Here is a 16,103-nt window from a genome sequence, read left to right as displayed (position 1 = left end):
GGGAACAAAACATCTTCAGATATCTGCTAAAAGCCTACACTGGATTTTACTAATATTGCTTCATGAGTATTAAATAGATACAGAAGGAAGATAATAGAGAAGCATTTGGCATTTTCTTGACTATAAGTAATTAACATATTCATAAGTGAGCATGTTTGTGTTCTTCAGCAAGTAGGTTTAAAAAATATAAAATGAAATTCAAGAAAGAAGTGCATAGCTCACCAATCCGACAACTAGTAAGAAATATCTCCCTTCAGGTTCCTGGAAGGCCTCGGGGTCTGAGTCTGAAGGGGGCTGGAGGTGGTGTCTTGGGAACACCTCTCTCCATATTATCAGCTGGCCAATCCTTTGCTTTGCTGCTAAAGGCAGCAGGCAGTGCTGGCGACAGTATGCAGCGATCTCAATAACATCATCCTTAGGCAGATGGCTGCACACCATGTAACCCTGGGATTTAATCACAGAGAGCCAAAGTCAGCTTGGGACAATCACCTCATATTTCTAAACGTCGCATAAACACCTCAATATAAGCTTAACATAATGCAGTTTTCAACCAGCTAAGCTAAGACTCATCAGAAGTCCAAGCTATTGATCTGAGTCAAGCTATTGATCTACAGATCAAGTTTGACAGCTGAAGGGCCTTAGCAGACAGATTACTGCACAAAGCGAGATCACCTCAAGGAGGATTGATTATCTTGAATGTTTGGTTAGACCAGGACTAGAAAGAGAAGCGGGGTCAAGGTCAGCAGAGACATTCTTTTCCGTGTGCCTCCTGGATCATCCGACTCTGTTAAATATGTTGTATACTGTTTTTCATGATATTTTTAAGTGAAATACTTAACTGGCTTAGATTCCTTTAATGGAAGTAGTTACTCAATGCTACAAGATGCAATGTATTTCACTTCTGAAGAAGAGGTTAAAAAGAGCAAGAACACTACTGCAAAAGGACATTAACAATATATTGCTGGAGACAGCTCGGCAGGAACTGTCCACCAAACCTGACAACCCAAGTTTGATCCCAGGAGTCCCACACAGTAGAAGGAGAGAACAATTTCTTCAAGTTGCCCTTGGCCTTCACATGTGTCTGTGGCTCACATGTACACACACACACACACTAAATGTCATTTTTAAAATTCTGAAGAAAAGAACATTCTACTCTTCTGTTTTATATATCTTCTTCTTTTAAGTGCCCTTTCACTTCTGCACACTTGGAAATGCCTTAGCATACAGTAAAACATGAAAAGTTACTGAATTTCTATATCTCTGGGGTTTTATTTCCAGATCACAGTCTTGCCTGCAAAGTGGCAATATTTCTTCCATGCGTATAAAAGTTTAAGAAAATCTACTTTAGGTCTATGTATATAGCTGTTGGATATTGATAAATCTTTTAAGCGTCAACTTACCTTGTAAAACAGAGAAGAACCCAAAATTGTATACAGCCGTCTCATGTCATAATAATCCTCAGACTGGGGGGAAATCCACAGTTGATTTATAATTAGTACTTATTTATTCATTTTATGCAGAAGATAAAAAATATTCTATTTGAGCTACAATAGTTGAAGTAAAGATTATATTCATTAGAAACAACTTGATACGGTACCTTTCATCAGAGGTGAAGGGCCTGTGTGTTTACTTGTCCGACAGTTTTATCTGTGGTCCCACAACATAGTAGAACACACAGCATTTGCTATTTCATGAGGGACTTTGAAAATAATTCTGTTGTGACAGGAAAGCTCCTATTATAACCCACAATGTCTGATATTACCATGCACTACTTTTGAAAGCACAAATTAGCACACTCTGTTTGTGAGGGAGTGAGTGGTATTCAAAAAAAAAGTCTGAACACACATACTACTTGAGTAATCCCTCTTCCGGGGATCTACAAGATGACCGAGCGAATCATGACATTTTTGTGAAGATCGAAAGTGAATTATTTGGAATACAGAGAAATTACAGCTAACACTACCTTCAATGGCGGAGGGATGACCAGCTCAGTGTGACGTCATGCCAGAGAATGGCACAGGCCTTAGAACAGTGCAGGCATACAAGTAACAGGCTGTGGAAAATGGAAGTTCCAGAGCAGCTGAATGCTCTGCACCTTCCCACAGCTACACGCAACATGCATGACTATACGTGCAGGGTTTTGTGTAGGAATGTAAGGATATAGAAAAGTCTAGAAATGTCCATCCCAGACTCTGAGAGGAGTTACGCCTGGGATGCCAGTGGAAAAGGATGAAGAGAAATATTTGTCTTTGTCTCTTCCTGTAACGTGCATCTTCTAATTTTATACTGAATGAAGAGAGAATGAAAAAAATCAGAAACAACCTAAGTATCTTTGAAACTGTTACATCCATATGCACTGATATATAGCAGTAAGAGGACTGAGCAGAGCAGGGCATGGTGGCACATGTCTGTAAGCAGAGCTCAGGAGGCTGATGCAGGGACACTGCAAGTTGGATGATAGAGAACAGCGTCATCAGCCCCTTCGTGTCTGTCACTGCTTGAGCTTGACTAGGTAAGTGTAGGCTCATATTGTTTCCTCATATCTTGCTCTTTCCCCATCTCTTATTAAATTATTTCTAACTAATTCCAGACACTTGTTCTGTAAGCAACTTCAGAGTGTACTCTAAGGGGCTGGAGATATGGCTCAGTGGTCAAGAGAGCTTACTGCTCTTGTAGAGGACCCAGGTTCAGTTCTCAACACAACTGGAGCACAACCACCTACAACCCCAGTTCCAGGGGATCCTATGCCCTTTTTTGGTCTCTATGGGATCAAATATGTACATGGTACACAGATATATACTCAGAAACATGCATACACATAAAATAATTTAAAAATTATGTACTTGGCTGAGCAATAGTAGCACACACCTTTAATATCAGCACTTGGGAGGCTGAGACAGGAAAATATCTCTGAATTTGAGGCTAGCCTGGTCTACAGAGTAAGTTATAGTACAGCCAGAGCTACACAGAGAAACAGAAACCCTGTCTTAAAAAACCAAAAGAAAAGTGCTCAAAAATAGAATATATATATATATATATATATATATATATATATAGATTTATTCTTGTCTTATATACAGCCATTAGCATTACATTTCCTTAACTGTCTCACAGATGTCTACTTATATATTTATTACTTAGAAACAGGGCTCACTGTGTAACCCAGGTCAGTCTTGAACTTGAGATTCAACTGTCTCTGCCTCCTTAGTGCTGGGATTAAAAAGGCACCATGCCCTACCTCATGGATATTTTTAACAAACTTGTTTGATGAGAAGCCAAGGAGGACTACACACTGAAGTTGGGTCACATGGTTGTCTCTTTCAGGATCTTTTTCTGCTTGCCTCTGCCTCCCTCCATCTTCCTCTGATTTATTTGTTATAGAGAGAAACTCTCCCATGTTCCCCAGTCTGGGTTTGACTGATTATCCCTTCCCTTCCACTGACAGTCTTGATCTGCCCTTTACTTAATTCTGTTAGATGAGCTAATGCCTCATCCAAGCATGTCATGGGTGGTTTCTGCACATCCACACTGTGAACAGTGTTCACTGTCGACTTAGGCATCTAAATCGTGTGGAGCTGAACTTCCAGGCATGTTTGGGGGGATTTTCTGGAGTATCTAAACTGACATATGGAGACCCATCATAACAGGACCACTCCCTTTGAAGGGTTGGAGGACCACATAAATAGAGATCGGGCTGAGTCCTGCATGCATACATGTTCTACTTGGCCATCTGACTGGGTCACGGTGCAGCCAGTCCCCAAGGCTCCTGCTGTTGGGACTCCCCTCCATGACAGGCTGCAACCTGATCCCTGAGCTAGAATAAACTCTTTCTTGTCAGAGTATTTCATCATAGCAACAGATAAAGAAGCCAAGGCAAGTACAGGCAATGTGCCGCCTGTTGTCTTTCTGTCATCTCTATGTGGTGTGGTCACCTTGAAGAACTTAGCCCCTTTTGGTGGCTGTTGTTTATGTGGCTTGAGTATCACTGATAACTACTGTTTATTGATAACTTACCTGCTGGTCTTTTCACTGGGGGGCCAAGGAACTAGAGATTTAAAAAGTCCTTCCAGGGCTAAGTTAAGTTCATACCTACAGAGCACTCAAGTCATCAAACCATCTCCATCTCTGTCCTCATGAAGCCCCAGCACTTGTTAGGCAGTCACCGTGCAGCCAATGTCTGCAGCTGAATGCAAAGCCCTGGGGCAAGCAGGCATTTGCTATGGTCAGGCCAGAGGCTGCATTCTCTAAGTCCACTTGTCAATCACTCAGATGACTGACTACAAACTGGAGTTCAAAGCTGTGCCTCAGTGGAAATCCTCTTCCTCTTACCAGTTCTTCGAAGTCAGCGGCCTCAAGGTCACTCAGTGCTGTGTCCAGTTCCACCTATGAGAACACAAGAAGGGGCCCTGAACTGCCTGAAGGATGAAGCAAGTATTCTTCTCTGTCACAATACTTAAGAAACATCTCAAAAGGCAACGTGCTATTTTTAAGCTCTGCAATATAAAATAGTAACTTATTTAACATATGTGTATTTTTTATTAAAAGTTACTGCAAAATGTTAAAAACCTAATGATCAACACAAAATAATTAATGAGATTGAAAAACCACTTTTTTATTTTAAGTTAATTTTTTTTAAACTTGTTAAACTTCTTAAAGCAAAATGAAAAACTGCTATTATCGTGGCTAACCTATTTTAGGTCGCTTTTCCATTTCCTGTGTATTTTTCGATTCTTGGAAAATACCAACGTTCTTCCCCATCTCTCTCCTGGAAACAACGCTCTGAATAAAGGCATTGCCAATCGTTATTCAGATTAAAACACCAAGGCAGGAGTTCTCCTGGGATCTGGCAGGGTTGACCTTCCCCACAGAGTTATTAGACAAAAATCTTTACAGAGAATTTGGCTTTTGTTTCTGTGGAAATTGCTGGAACTTTTCCTTAAAGCATCCACAACTTAAAAGCAGAGTAAAATTAACCTGTAATGCATAAATGTGTATACATACAAAAAGAGTTACTTAAATACGTGCATATACACGATGTGCAAATAAGGATCCCCTGTTTTCTGCCCCCACCCGAGCTCCCTCCTAGGCTAAGGCATTCTCTGTGGGGCTGTCTCACACTGCGTTGTTCTGACAGCCTAAAGCTCCTGAGCGATTAGTCATGCCTTTCAACACGTTCACACAGTGTGACTTACTACTCATTTGTGACCCGCGTCTTCCTGCATCTAGCAAGTACTTTGTGTTCTCTTGTTTGGTGAGAACCCTGCACCTTGAGAAAAACTTTCAGACAAAGAGACGAAATACTGTGATCTTTGAATTTTGCTCTACCTGGTCTCTGGGCTGATATGAGACTAATAAACTGTTTCTATTAAAATAGGTGAAATACTGTCCCTCTAACAATGCCAATGTGCCCAAGAAAAGCATGACTGAAATTTCTCAAACACCTGGGGAAGAAAACCAAAGGGAGACCCCATCAAATACTAAACACAAAACAAATTGTTTCCAAATTAAAACCAAATACTTCCACTGAACATTCGCCAATCTGCCTCACAACTACTTTTTGAACCTGTGTTTTTTGATGGGATTAAATTCCTTACTATTTTCACTAGAAGATAGATTGTGAATAAAAGCTACTAATCTAAGACTGAAAAATCTCAAAGAAAAGAAGAAAAAATTCTCTGAGCTTTTTGGTAAAACACAAAAGCTTTGAAGCTTCTGGTTCCTGGTCACACGTGCAGAAAGCCTGCCGTAGGCGCTCAGCCCAAACAGGTCAAAGGTTCAACAGAATAAACAAGCAACTCTTCTGTGTCTGGAAGATGGGCAAGAATGCAGCAAACTGCTGTCTCCAAGACCAGACAGACAGACACTCACAGCTGCAGTCAGGGCTTAGGAAAACCTGCACAGTAGCTGGCAAGCTGCCAGAGGCTCCTTGTGGGTGGGTAATTTCCATAGTTGAAAACTCATAGAAACCCAGGCCATTGGGTCCCCCAAGCTTTTGTGAGTTTTCTCACCAGGAGCCTAACCAGGTTGCCATAGTGAATGCCCTTCTGACTCTAGGAAACACTAGGAAAGAAAGGGAACCAGGGAGCCATACTCTAGAGCACTGGGCTTTCTATAACTAAGCCTGTCCCATGGAGAAGCTAGTTAACTATAGAACAACCCCATGGGATGTGGCAGAACTGGGGGTGAACACAGTCAGCAATAGCCATCCTCAGTGCAGAAGAGGACCATGTAACCTCCTATGTAGGAGAAGGGAAGTGCCCAACTCCAGCTCATGCTAGCTAGTTGGCCTGTCCCAGCTGAGGGGAGAGGTAAGCCGAGATGGAGTTCCTAAGGAAGAACCAATTATGAGACAGGGGCAAGAGTCTGGGGTGACTCGTAGCCAGAAGGTCAGCTCTCACTGGTACCTTCCCATTATAAAGGGATCTGGGGGGCTTGTACCTCTCCTGGGTTAAAAGACTCACAGTGGGCGTGAGATAGGCTTTGGAGTCAGGGTCCTTCTACCTTAAAGGCAACATTATCTAGTCACTTCCCATGTCACAAAGTGTGTTTTCTCATGAAAGCACTGCCGAGGCCAGCCATTGAGGTCTGGTCTGTTGCTGTGTATTGCAATGCTAAGTTCTGTAGGAAGTCTGGGCCTAGAGTCACTTCTCACATTTACATGCAAACCTTGCTCCTAGATTTAAAACTACTGGTTAAATAAAATTGGCTACACCCAATTACTGGAGGGATTAGAGGCTGGTTAGGGAGGAGGGACAGGGACAGGGAGTGACAGATGAGAAGAGAGAAAAGAAAGAATGAAGGGAGAGGAAGAAGCTGCCTGAGGGGAGATAAACCATGAGCACGAGGCCAGGAGAAAGAGCAAGTGGCTGGGGCACATCACAGGGAGGTAGCCAGGTCAGCAGTTAGAAAAGTCATTGTCAAAGCCAAGTAAAACAACCCTAGTCTGGGTCTCATATGCTGGAAAGCTAGTCGGGGGTCAGCTTAAAGTGGCTGTACTACAGCCAAGTGGCATGCCTGATGCTTTTAAGTTTGATGTGATTTAAGAAAATGAGGTTAGGGTTATAGCTCAGTGGCAGAACGCTTGGCCAGCAGGTATGGACGCCTAGGATCAGGTTCTAGGACAAGAAAAAGAAAAGAAGATGGCCATTTTAGTCTGAGACTGTCAACTCACAAAACTAAGGACAAAATAAAAGGCCAGCAGGTAAAGTGTCCTGTATATATGAGCTGACACCCCAACTTCAACTAAGAGCCATGTAATGGAGCCTCACAGCTGAGACTGTGGTCCCAGTGAGCCCTTTCCCACTTCACCGTCGAGTGCTTTCCCATCTCCACACATGACTTAAGTGATTAATAGTGAACTGTTAGTCACTTGGGTATATGCTGAGGGACTTCATAAAGAATAGAATCTTGGGTGTTTTCATAGCCAGAGATGTGACCATACAATGTCACCTCATTTAATATTGATATATGTAAATGCTATAAGTAAAGGGATTAAATGGTAGGCCACACTAAAGGTTTCTGAAATGGTCTTGTCAGTGGTATAAAGTTACATGTGGTAGATAGTCATGAAGTCATACTGAAAACACCTAAACATCGTGAAGCCCTGTTGGTTAGCTGCATATGGGACAGACCAAAACCTAATCATGTATGTTCATAGCGAGGAACTAGAGATGTGGCTCAATGGTGGGGGCATGATTTCTGGATGTAAGAGGCTGAGGGTTCAACTCTCAGAGTCAAAAACAAAACAAAGACTTAATTGCTCTCTCAGCCCTTGTTTTGTTTTGTTTTTTAAATCTTCTTTTTTTTTTAAATTTATTTTATTTTTATTATATGTAAGTACACTGTAGCTGTCTTCAGACACTCCAGAAGAGGGAGTCAGATCTCATTAAGGATGGTTGTGAGCCACCATGTGGTTGCTGGGATTTGAACTCAGGACCTTCGGAAGAGCAGTTGGGTGCTCTTACCCACCGAGCCATCTCTCCAGCCCTGGCCCTTGTGTTCTTAAGGGTTATGTTAAGGCGGTGACTGCAGATCACCACAGGGTTTGGCTAGTCACAGTCTTTTACTAGTATCAAGGAAGGGAACACTCCACAGCTTCCATCTGGACAGAAACAAAAGATGACCTTGAATTATAACATCAGAGCCACAAAATTGCCAAGTAAGCTGTTCAGCTTAGACTTCTGACAAGAATTCTGAGTTTGGAAAGCATAAATATAAAATAGGATGAAAGAACCAATTTCTATTTTTAAGGATCATTTGTTTATGTCACTGGACCTCCTACTTCAGCAGGTTCTTCAGTTATCACCTATAATCCTGAAATACACGAGCGCGTGCGCGCGCGCGCGCGCACACACACACACACACACACACACACACACACACACACACACACAAAAGAGAAAGGGAGAAGAGGGCCAGCTCAGTCCTGGAACCTAGTCAGAGGTAGGGGGAAGTAACCGAGCACACTACCCTATCCTCTGACCTGCACATACCATGGTGGTTGGGCTGCCCCAGTATAAGTTTAAAAAATTATTTTACAAAGGAAAACAGAATGCTCTAAGCTTAGGAGAAGGTGGGTGGCTCTGATGCTTATTTGGGACCCCTAAGATTACCTTGAGTTCCTGTGGAAGCACGAGCCAACGGACTCCCGGGAGATTGTCCAAAAGCACGGCACTGGCTGCGGCATACTGCTGGGCGCTGGGGCTGCCGCTGAGATGCAACTTGCCGGGCCGAAGAGCTCGTTCGAAGAACAAACTGAAGAAATGATCCAGACGAGGTGCGTTCTCAACCTGGCAGAAGGCGCTGGAGAAGCAGGGGCTGGACGTGAGCCCAAGCTGGTGAGAGGTGCATGGCCTGCCCTAGCTCAGGGGACCGGCTCTGCCCCAGCACGGATGCTCTCCTCCTCCTCCTGTTCCTGTAGTTACGGCTACTGCTGTGGGGTGACTGAAGGAGGGCTACACCAGGGAAGAACTGCTGGGCTGACACACAGGGCCTTGCGCACAAGAAAAGGGGCCAAAATCCCACTTCCTTCCTTCTCTCTATCTCCCAACCATTTACAACTCCCAGTGTCTTTCAGGAAATGGGAAGTACGAAAGAGATTCTGCACTCTGCAGTACAAGAGATTTGGCTTGAATTGTTCTTACTAGGCAACTCTCATATGGCCAAAATCAACAGGCCTCTCTCTGAAGTTTGGTTTCCAAGCTAAAGCTGGGGTTAATAGGAGCCAACTCCCCTTCAAATCACCTATCGCTCACTACACACAACTTCTTATGGTGCTTGTTATGACCATAGGGGAAATACAAAATTCGGAGCTAAGTTATTTTCTCCTCAACTGAGGCCCCAGCATTGGAGGGAGGAAGGGAAGGAAAAAGGAAGGAATACAGAGAGACAGACAGAGGGGAATGGAGAGATTAAATAGCTGATTTAGCCGTGCAAGTGCAGCCCAGCGTTAAGCACGCCTCTTCCTTGGACCAGCTCGGGAGATGACACCATGGCTGCTGGCTTGTATCTTGCCGGAGAAACATTCACTGACTCATCCTGCAAATATTTAAGTGCCTACTTTGTTCCAGCCACGTTCTCTTTGCCAGGAGTACAGCAATAGAATCAGACAAAGGACAATGAACGCCCGCTGAGCACACAGGCTGACGAGGAAGGCAAGGAGGTAACGGGTGGCTGGACGGGAGGTCAGGTGTTTTATTCATGTTTTTATTTTATAGAGAGGATCTGCCTGAACTTGTGAGATTACATGTCCCTTCAGCTTCCCAAAGAGCCGCGACTTTAAGCATGTAACTTCGCACCCAGTCAGCTTGCTGTTCTAGAGTAAATGATTAAGAAACACTCTGAAAATAGGCCATTTAAGTTAACATCTCTGTATGAAGAAGACCCAGCCGAAGGGAAGAGGACAGAGTCTGTGCGGGACAAATGTCAAAGTATAAGCTGAGGGTGGGTGTGGTTTCAGATTCCACCAGACAGGCAGGTGTAGGTGGGACCCAGGTAGTAGTGCTGGTCATTCTAACTGCTTTACGGAAATTAGTAAATGGAGCAGGAATAGAGACAGAGCCCCAGAAACAGCTACTATAGTAGCATGCAGCAGCTGTTGGGCAGGAAAATGGGGACTACCATTTTCTACAGTGAACAAGGCACTGTAGACAGCTGGGGAACAGAGAAAGGAAATATAGCGTTAATTCAATCATAATGCTAAGAGGAACTTGCTCACACCTTCACAATGGTCATTAAGTCTTTGGACCTCTGAAATACCTTGTTGAAATAGTTTTATATAAAAAGCTAATTAAGAATTGTTACAAAATGACTATTAGTAACTGCTTACACCTGTGTTCTTCCTAAAGAACACAGGCATATTCCCATTTATTTTCTTAATTTCCTGTTTAAACAAGGAAAAATTAAATAAAGTTGCTGCTACTCTAGAGAAACTTTCATATTAACAGAAGGTGAAGTGCAGAGTAACTGGGTCCCTCTGCCCTTAACCTACTCCGTGGGTCCCTCTGCCCTTAACCTACTCTGTGGACCACACGACTGCTTCAGCAGTTCGCTGCATGTATGAAATCCATCGCAGAATGGTGATCCTTGATATCTCTCGGTTTGTGCAAACAGCTCAACTAGGGCACAATACAGCCAAGTTCGCTATTCTAACAGAACATTAAAAGGGCAATTAATACCACGGCCTCACTCCTCACTGATTAAATCATATTAGTCAAGGTGAAAGGCGCTGTGTTTGGATGACCGGCCTTTTGCACCTTGTTTATTTAGAAGTTCCTGGCAAGTCATCAAGTCTGGGGGTTGTGACTCCTCACAGGTTCCTCCACCAGAGAACGTGATATAAAATAATGATCTCTCCAGATTAACATGATCACAGAATTTCATCCCTAATACCTTGAGCACTGCCCCACTAAACTCTCCTCATAGATGACCAGAGAGAGATATCACCATGTTTGGAAAAATGCATAAGTTATCTTTCAGTTTCTGTACAGGTATACTCTGGTATTCAGAGCAGAGGTATCACTTCGTCCCCAGAGGCACTAGAATCTGCAGAGATCCCACTGGAGAAAAATGTTTGCTAGGCACAGTTCTGTACATTCAAACGGTTACCGGTTACCTCAAATTTCCCCTTCAAATCAAGAAATATGTATCATATTATAAGGCTAAAAATCAAAAGCACAACAACAGGCCACAGCACCAAGAATGAGCAACCGTGAGCACTTGACCCTATAGGACATCTACATCATCCCCTCCATGGCTCAGGAGAAGGTGTCTTGCCTTCTTCAGAGGTGGAGGGGGGCAGGCAGCACTGAGGTGTCCTCTGGATCAGCAGGGCCTCTGCACGATGAACTCACTACAGCTAAGGTCATCTGCACAAGGCCGGTACAAGATTGCACCTATAGGCATTTCGTCATGGATGGGGCGGGGCCCCGAGGGACCACGGCAGGCGATGGCTGCCTCAGTGGGGGCAGTCACTGCTCTAGTTGCCAGGGCTCTGGTAAATACTTCCTGACAACACTTGAGCTTGAGTGAACAACCCTAAATAAACTCAGTGGGTCACAGGAAAGACATCTAAGTAGGAGGGGCTTGCTGGGAGGGAAGAGGGTTTCGGTGGTAGCAGTGGTAGGGGGAGGTGACAGAGGGTCATGAAGATTGAACATGACTACAAACTTACAACAAAAGAGAAGCAGAACGTGAGCATGAAATGGAACACGTGTTCATGTTTTACAGAGAATACATGAAGGAATGCACACAGCACCTTAACATTCTATACTGTGCGTCTGATTCCTGTTAACTGTGCTTTGTTCATTTTGTTTTTTGAGACAAGGTCTATAACTTAGACTGGCCAGAAAACTACTTATGTAGCCTAGGTCAGCCATGAACTTAGTCATCCTCCTGCCTCAGACTCACAAATGCTGAGTTTACAGATGTGAGCCACTATGCCTAGCTAAATGCACATTGTTGATTCAATTTTTTGAATAAAGAAACATTTTGGGGCAGTACGATAGCAAAGAAAACACAAATATTTACTTAAAATCTTACTCTTGTCTATATGCTACACAGACATGCACAGCATGTCTATTTGCCTCTAAACGACAGGACCAGTATGTACTGGTTACTATACAGCGTAACATAGGACTTGCTGTAATCACTAGATCCTGCACTAACTAGCAGTTTATATGCGTTTCCACGTGGTACATGACGAGATATAATGTGGAAGGAGAAAGAGCATCCCGGGTTCACTAAGATCCAGGTGTGGCTGTTCACACCTGCAGCCCCAGCCCCTGAAGGCTCAGACAGCAGCCATAAGCTCTGACCACCCCAGGCTACAGAGCAAGGCTCAGGCCAGTCTGAGCCACACAGAAAGATCCTGTTTCAAAAATTAATTTGTAGTTGAATTAAATAAAAATTTAAAAAGAAAGAAAACCTGAGGAAACTGTCACAGGCAAGGAGTAAACCAAAATGCCTGCTTCTCAAGCAACAAGCACTGCCTGACACAGAGGAAGACACAGGAGACACCGAACATGACATAGATTCCAGAGAAACACTCACCTGTCTAAAGAACCATACATGAACTTTAGGGTTTGGGCCACATCTTCTATCATGTTCCTTAACTGAGGAAGAGGAACTCTTAAAAAAACAAAACAAAACAAAAAACAAAAAAAGAGTTAACTCATTTGTGAAATGACACCAAACTGCAAAGAAGCAAGATGTCTTTCTGCATATATATTTGTAGGGTTTAGTCAGCTGCGGGCAGGGCTGTAAAGGGTGCTTACCCCACTAGTAAGGTCACCCAGAGGTAGGCAGCCACTTTGGCATTGCAGAGTCACTGTTTTACCAAAGATATCGAACATCTGGGAAAAGTACCCTGTGCCGAGCCTTGACCCCCATATTCTCCAGCGTGAATAAAATGGCAGCTCACTAAATTCAAAGCAAATTCTTGTGAAGTCTGAGTGGAAGAATACACCCCAACCCCTGTGTTGTCAATACTGACAGCCCCACAGATACGGGTAATAACACAGCCCCAGGGCAGTGCCTTGGGATCATGAACCCATCACAAGAAGTTTGCTTTTTGACAAAAGGCCATGATTGTAATGAGGCAAACCTTGTTTCCATTATTTTACTTTTTTTGTTGTTGCCATAGTTTCAGAAATGTTGTTTAAAGGGAAACAAAAAGATCCCAACTCACTCTTCAGCAGGCAGGCCAATTAACAGCAACTTGTCAGACTCTTTCAAGTAAGCAACATGAATTTGTTTCCCATTTAGATGGAGGGATGAGCTAAGAAAAAACACAAATTCAAATTCAAGATGCGGTTAGAATATCTTTAACTGTTACGGAGTTATAAAAATATCCTTAAAAGGTTACACATGATATAATTTAAGAACTGAATTGCTTAATAAGCAAATTTCTTGCCACATACCTAACTGCCACACAGAAAAGGCAGGGGTTTGTAACACCAAGAATACATTTGGGATTATCTCCAAACCTCCAAAACACACAAAGGGAGAATCATTACATGTCTACAATCCTGGCTTTCAGGAGGTTTCGGCTGAAGGATTGCTATGAGTTTGAAGTGACATAGTTTGAGTGACATAGTGAGTCCCAGGCCAGCAGGGCTACAGAGTGAGACCCTGTCTGAAACTTGGGTATGTGTGAAATGTTTTGTTGACACGAAGTGGCGACACACAGTTTATACTCAGACCCTTTGGGATTGCCCATGTATGGGCACAATCACTAAGGAGATTACACAGAGACCAGAACAGTGATTGCACCTGGAGGATGACAGCCCAGTATGAGATACGGGTTAGAAGCAGTGATGGAACTTGAGTCCTGTGCACATAGGTGCTCACAGAAACTGGACAGAGCACCTGTACACTATGTGATGACTACCGAGGGAGCTGCCAGAAGCTGATGGTATGCACAGTTCATGCATGGGCAATGTATTCTTAATTATTCTTCACACAGCTACAAACACTTAGATAACTTCTCAAAAGAAATACAATAACCAACTCTGGAACCATAGAGAACACATGTGTGTGCTACCTGAAATATGAACCATTGAAAAGATTTTTTTTTCAAACAGACCATTGTTTTATGTTAAAGTGTAAAGGTGCATACACTTTTAGGCAAACATTAGCCTCTTTTATATCACACTAATCTTATTACAATTTTCTAAAAAAGAATGTGCAACAAGAAACATGTATTGTTAAAGAACCCTGAAGAGAATATTTCACATTTATTGTTTCCTCAAAAAGGCTTTGCCTACCCATCCTTATTGCTTGCACAGGTTACCTCGTGCCTTATCATTACTGACAAGATCTAACTATTAATGGAAATAGCACCCATCCTACACAGCAGAGAAAGAGTAAGAACAAATATTCATGAAAACCCTTCCATTTTGTTTAAGAGCATTACTCTAGAGCCGGAGAGATGGCTGGCTAGGTAAGAGCACTTGTGGCTCCCAGCACTCATGCTAGGTTTCCATGGGTGCTTGTAACTCCAGCTTCAGGGAATCTGATACTTCTGGTTTCTGTAGGTACCTACACTCATATTTGCAGAGGCACGTGCATGCGTGCACACATACACACACACACACACACACACACACACACACACACACTCATGCACACACAATTTAAAAAGCATTTTTAAGAAACAAATGAGCACTCATTTTATGATTCCAGGCATTTCAAATGTCTACTGTAGACATCTCTCCCAAACAAGGCTAGCAAGCCAGCGGGTACTGGGGCTTGGGCTGTGATGTCCAGGGTGACAAGGGGCACGGGGTTTCTCTTTAAAGTGATAAAAATGTTCTGACATTGGCCATAGCCAATATCTCTGAATATACTTGAAACTATTACACTTAAAAACAAAACAAAAACAAACAAACAAAAAACAGACTTACTTGTTTTTATTTTATGTGTTTGATTGTTTTACCTCTGTGTTTGTCTGAGTGTCCATGTGCTCACCTGGTGCCCCCAGAGGCCAAAAGAGGGCACTGGATCTCTTGGAACTGGAGTGACAGATGATAGGAACCAAACCCAGATCATCTGCAACAGCAGCCGGTGTTCCTAACCTCTGAGCCATCTCTCCAGCTCTTACTTATAAACTGTAAGCCAGGGTATGATTTACGAAGTGAAGCTGAACAAAGCTGTTAAACAATAAAAAGAGAGGCTGGGGCCTACTTAGCTCAGTGGTACTCAGCCTGTGATTGGCAGATGTGAGTACCTTTTGGATCCTTGCAGTGAATGAAGAAAAACCAGACAGAAGTTTGATAAGCTGCTTCTATAACTATTCATTCACACATGAACTGAAGTTTCAAGAACCATTGTCTGTCCATATATAGAAAGTCAAGAACCACTGTCTGTCCATATATAGAAAGTAAAAAACCATTGTCTGTCCATATATAGAAAGTCAAGAACCATTGTCCATATATAGAAAGTCAGGGATTTCCCTTGCCTATTTGTGTTCATTATACTGCTTGACCTTATTACTTGCATGTAATTAAAATGGTATAAAAGCAGATTGGGAAAAAATAAACCTGCCTCAGCCTCAGAACTGGCTGGGGTCATGCTAAAAAAAAAAAAAAAAGAAAGAAAGAAAGAAAAGAAAAAGAAAAGAGAAGAAAAGAAAGTCAGAGATTTATGTCTCACTTTTACTTAGGAAAACAAGTAAATTCTTCCCATTATTTTACATAACCCACATCATCTAAAACTTTTAAGTGTAATTTTTACCAGGAGATGGGAGAACTAAATGTAAAAATCTGGAAAATCCAACTTTATATTTTATCAGTAATGTGGAAGCCCTTAAAACTTGAAATAAACTTTTTTCATGAATTTTAGATTACTTGAAATACTAAAAGTAGAAAAATTATAATATTTGATTTTATGAAAGACTAAACTCCAAAGCTCTGGGCTCTTCATCCCGAGACTTAACAGTGACAACCAAGTCAGACCTCACACTCCGTGTGGTGTTGCTATTCCTTACTGGCTGAGAAGTTTTCCCCCTCCTCTGCCCCTCTCCCTCCCGTGCCCTTCTCCCTCCCCTGCCCCTCTCCCTTCCCTGCCTCTCTCTTTCCTCCCTCCACCCCACTCTCCTTTCCTCT

General features: G+C 42.8%; 1 protein-coding gene across 4 annotated transcripts in view; it reads right to left on the bottom strand.

Annotated features, from left to right (window-relative positions):
* Intu (inturned planar cell polarity protein) overlaps positions 1–16,103 on the bottom strand; it is a 173,486-nt gene that overhangs the window by 12,618 nt on the left and 144,765 nt on the right. For all 4 annotated transcript variants that reach the window (XM_017319627.1, XM_030252659.1, NM_175515.5 and 1 more), the window contains 6 exons: positions 13,187–13,276; positions 12,550–12,627; positions 8,613–8,802; positions 4,330–4,383; positions 1,401–1,463; positions 223–444 (listed from right to left, as the gene is read on the bottom strand). In XM_017319627.1, coding sequence (XP_017175116.1) covers positions 223–444; positions 1,401–1,463; positions 4,330–4,383; positions 8,613–8,802; positions 12,550–12,627; positions 13,187–13,276 — 697 coding nt within the window. The remainder of the gene's footprint in view (positions 1–222; positions 445–1,400; positions 1,464–4,329; positions 4,384–8,612; positions 8,803–12,549; positions 12,628–13,186; positions 13,277–16,103) is intronic.

This window comes from Mus musculus, chromosome 3 (assembly GCF_000001635.26).
Source record: "Mus musculus strain C57BL/6J chromosome 3, GRCm38.p6 C57BL/6J".
NCBI lineage: Eukaryota > Metazoa > Chordata > Mammalia > Rodentia > Muridae > Mus > Mus musculus.
This window is presented reverse-complemented; position numbering and strand designations above follow the sequence as displayed.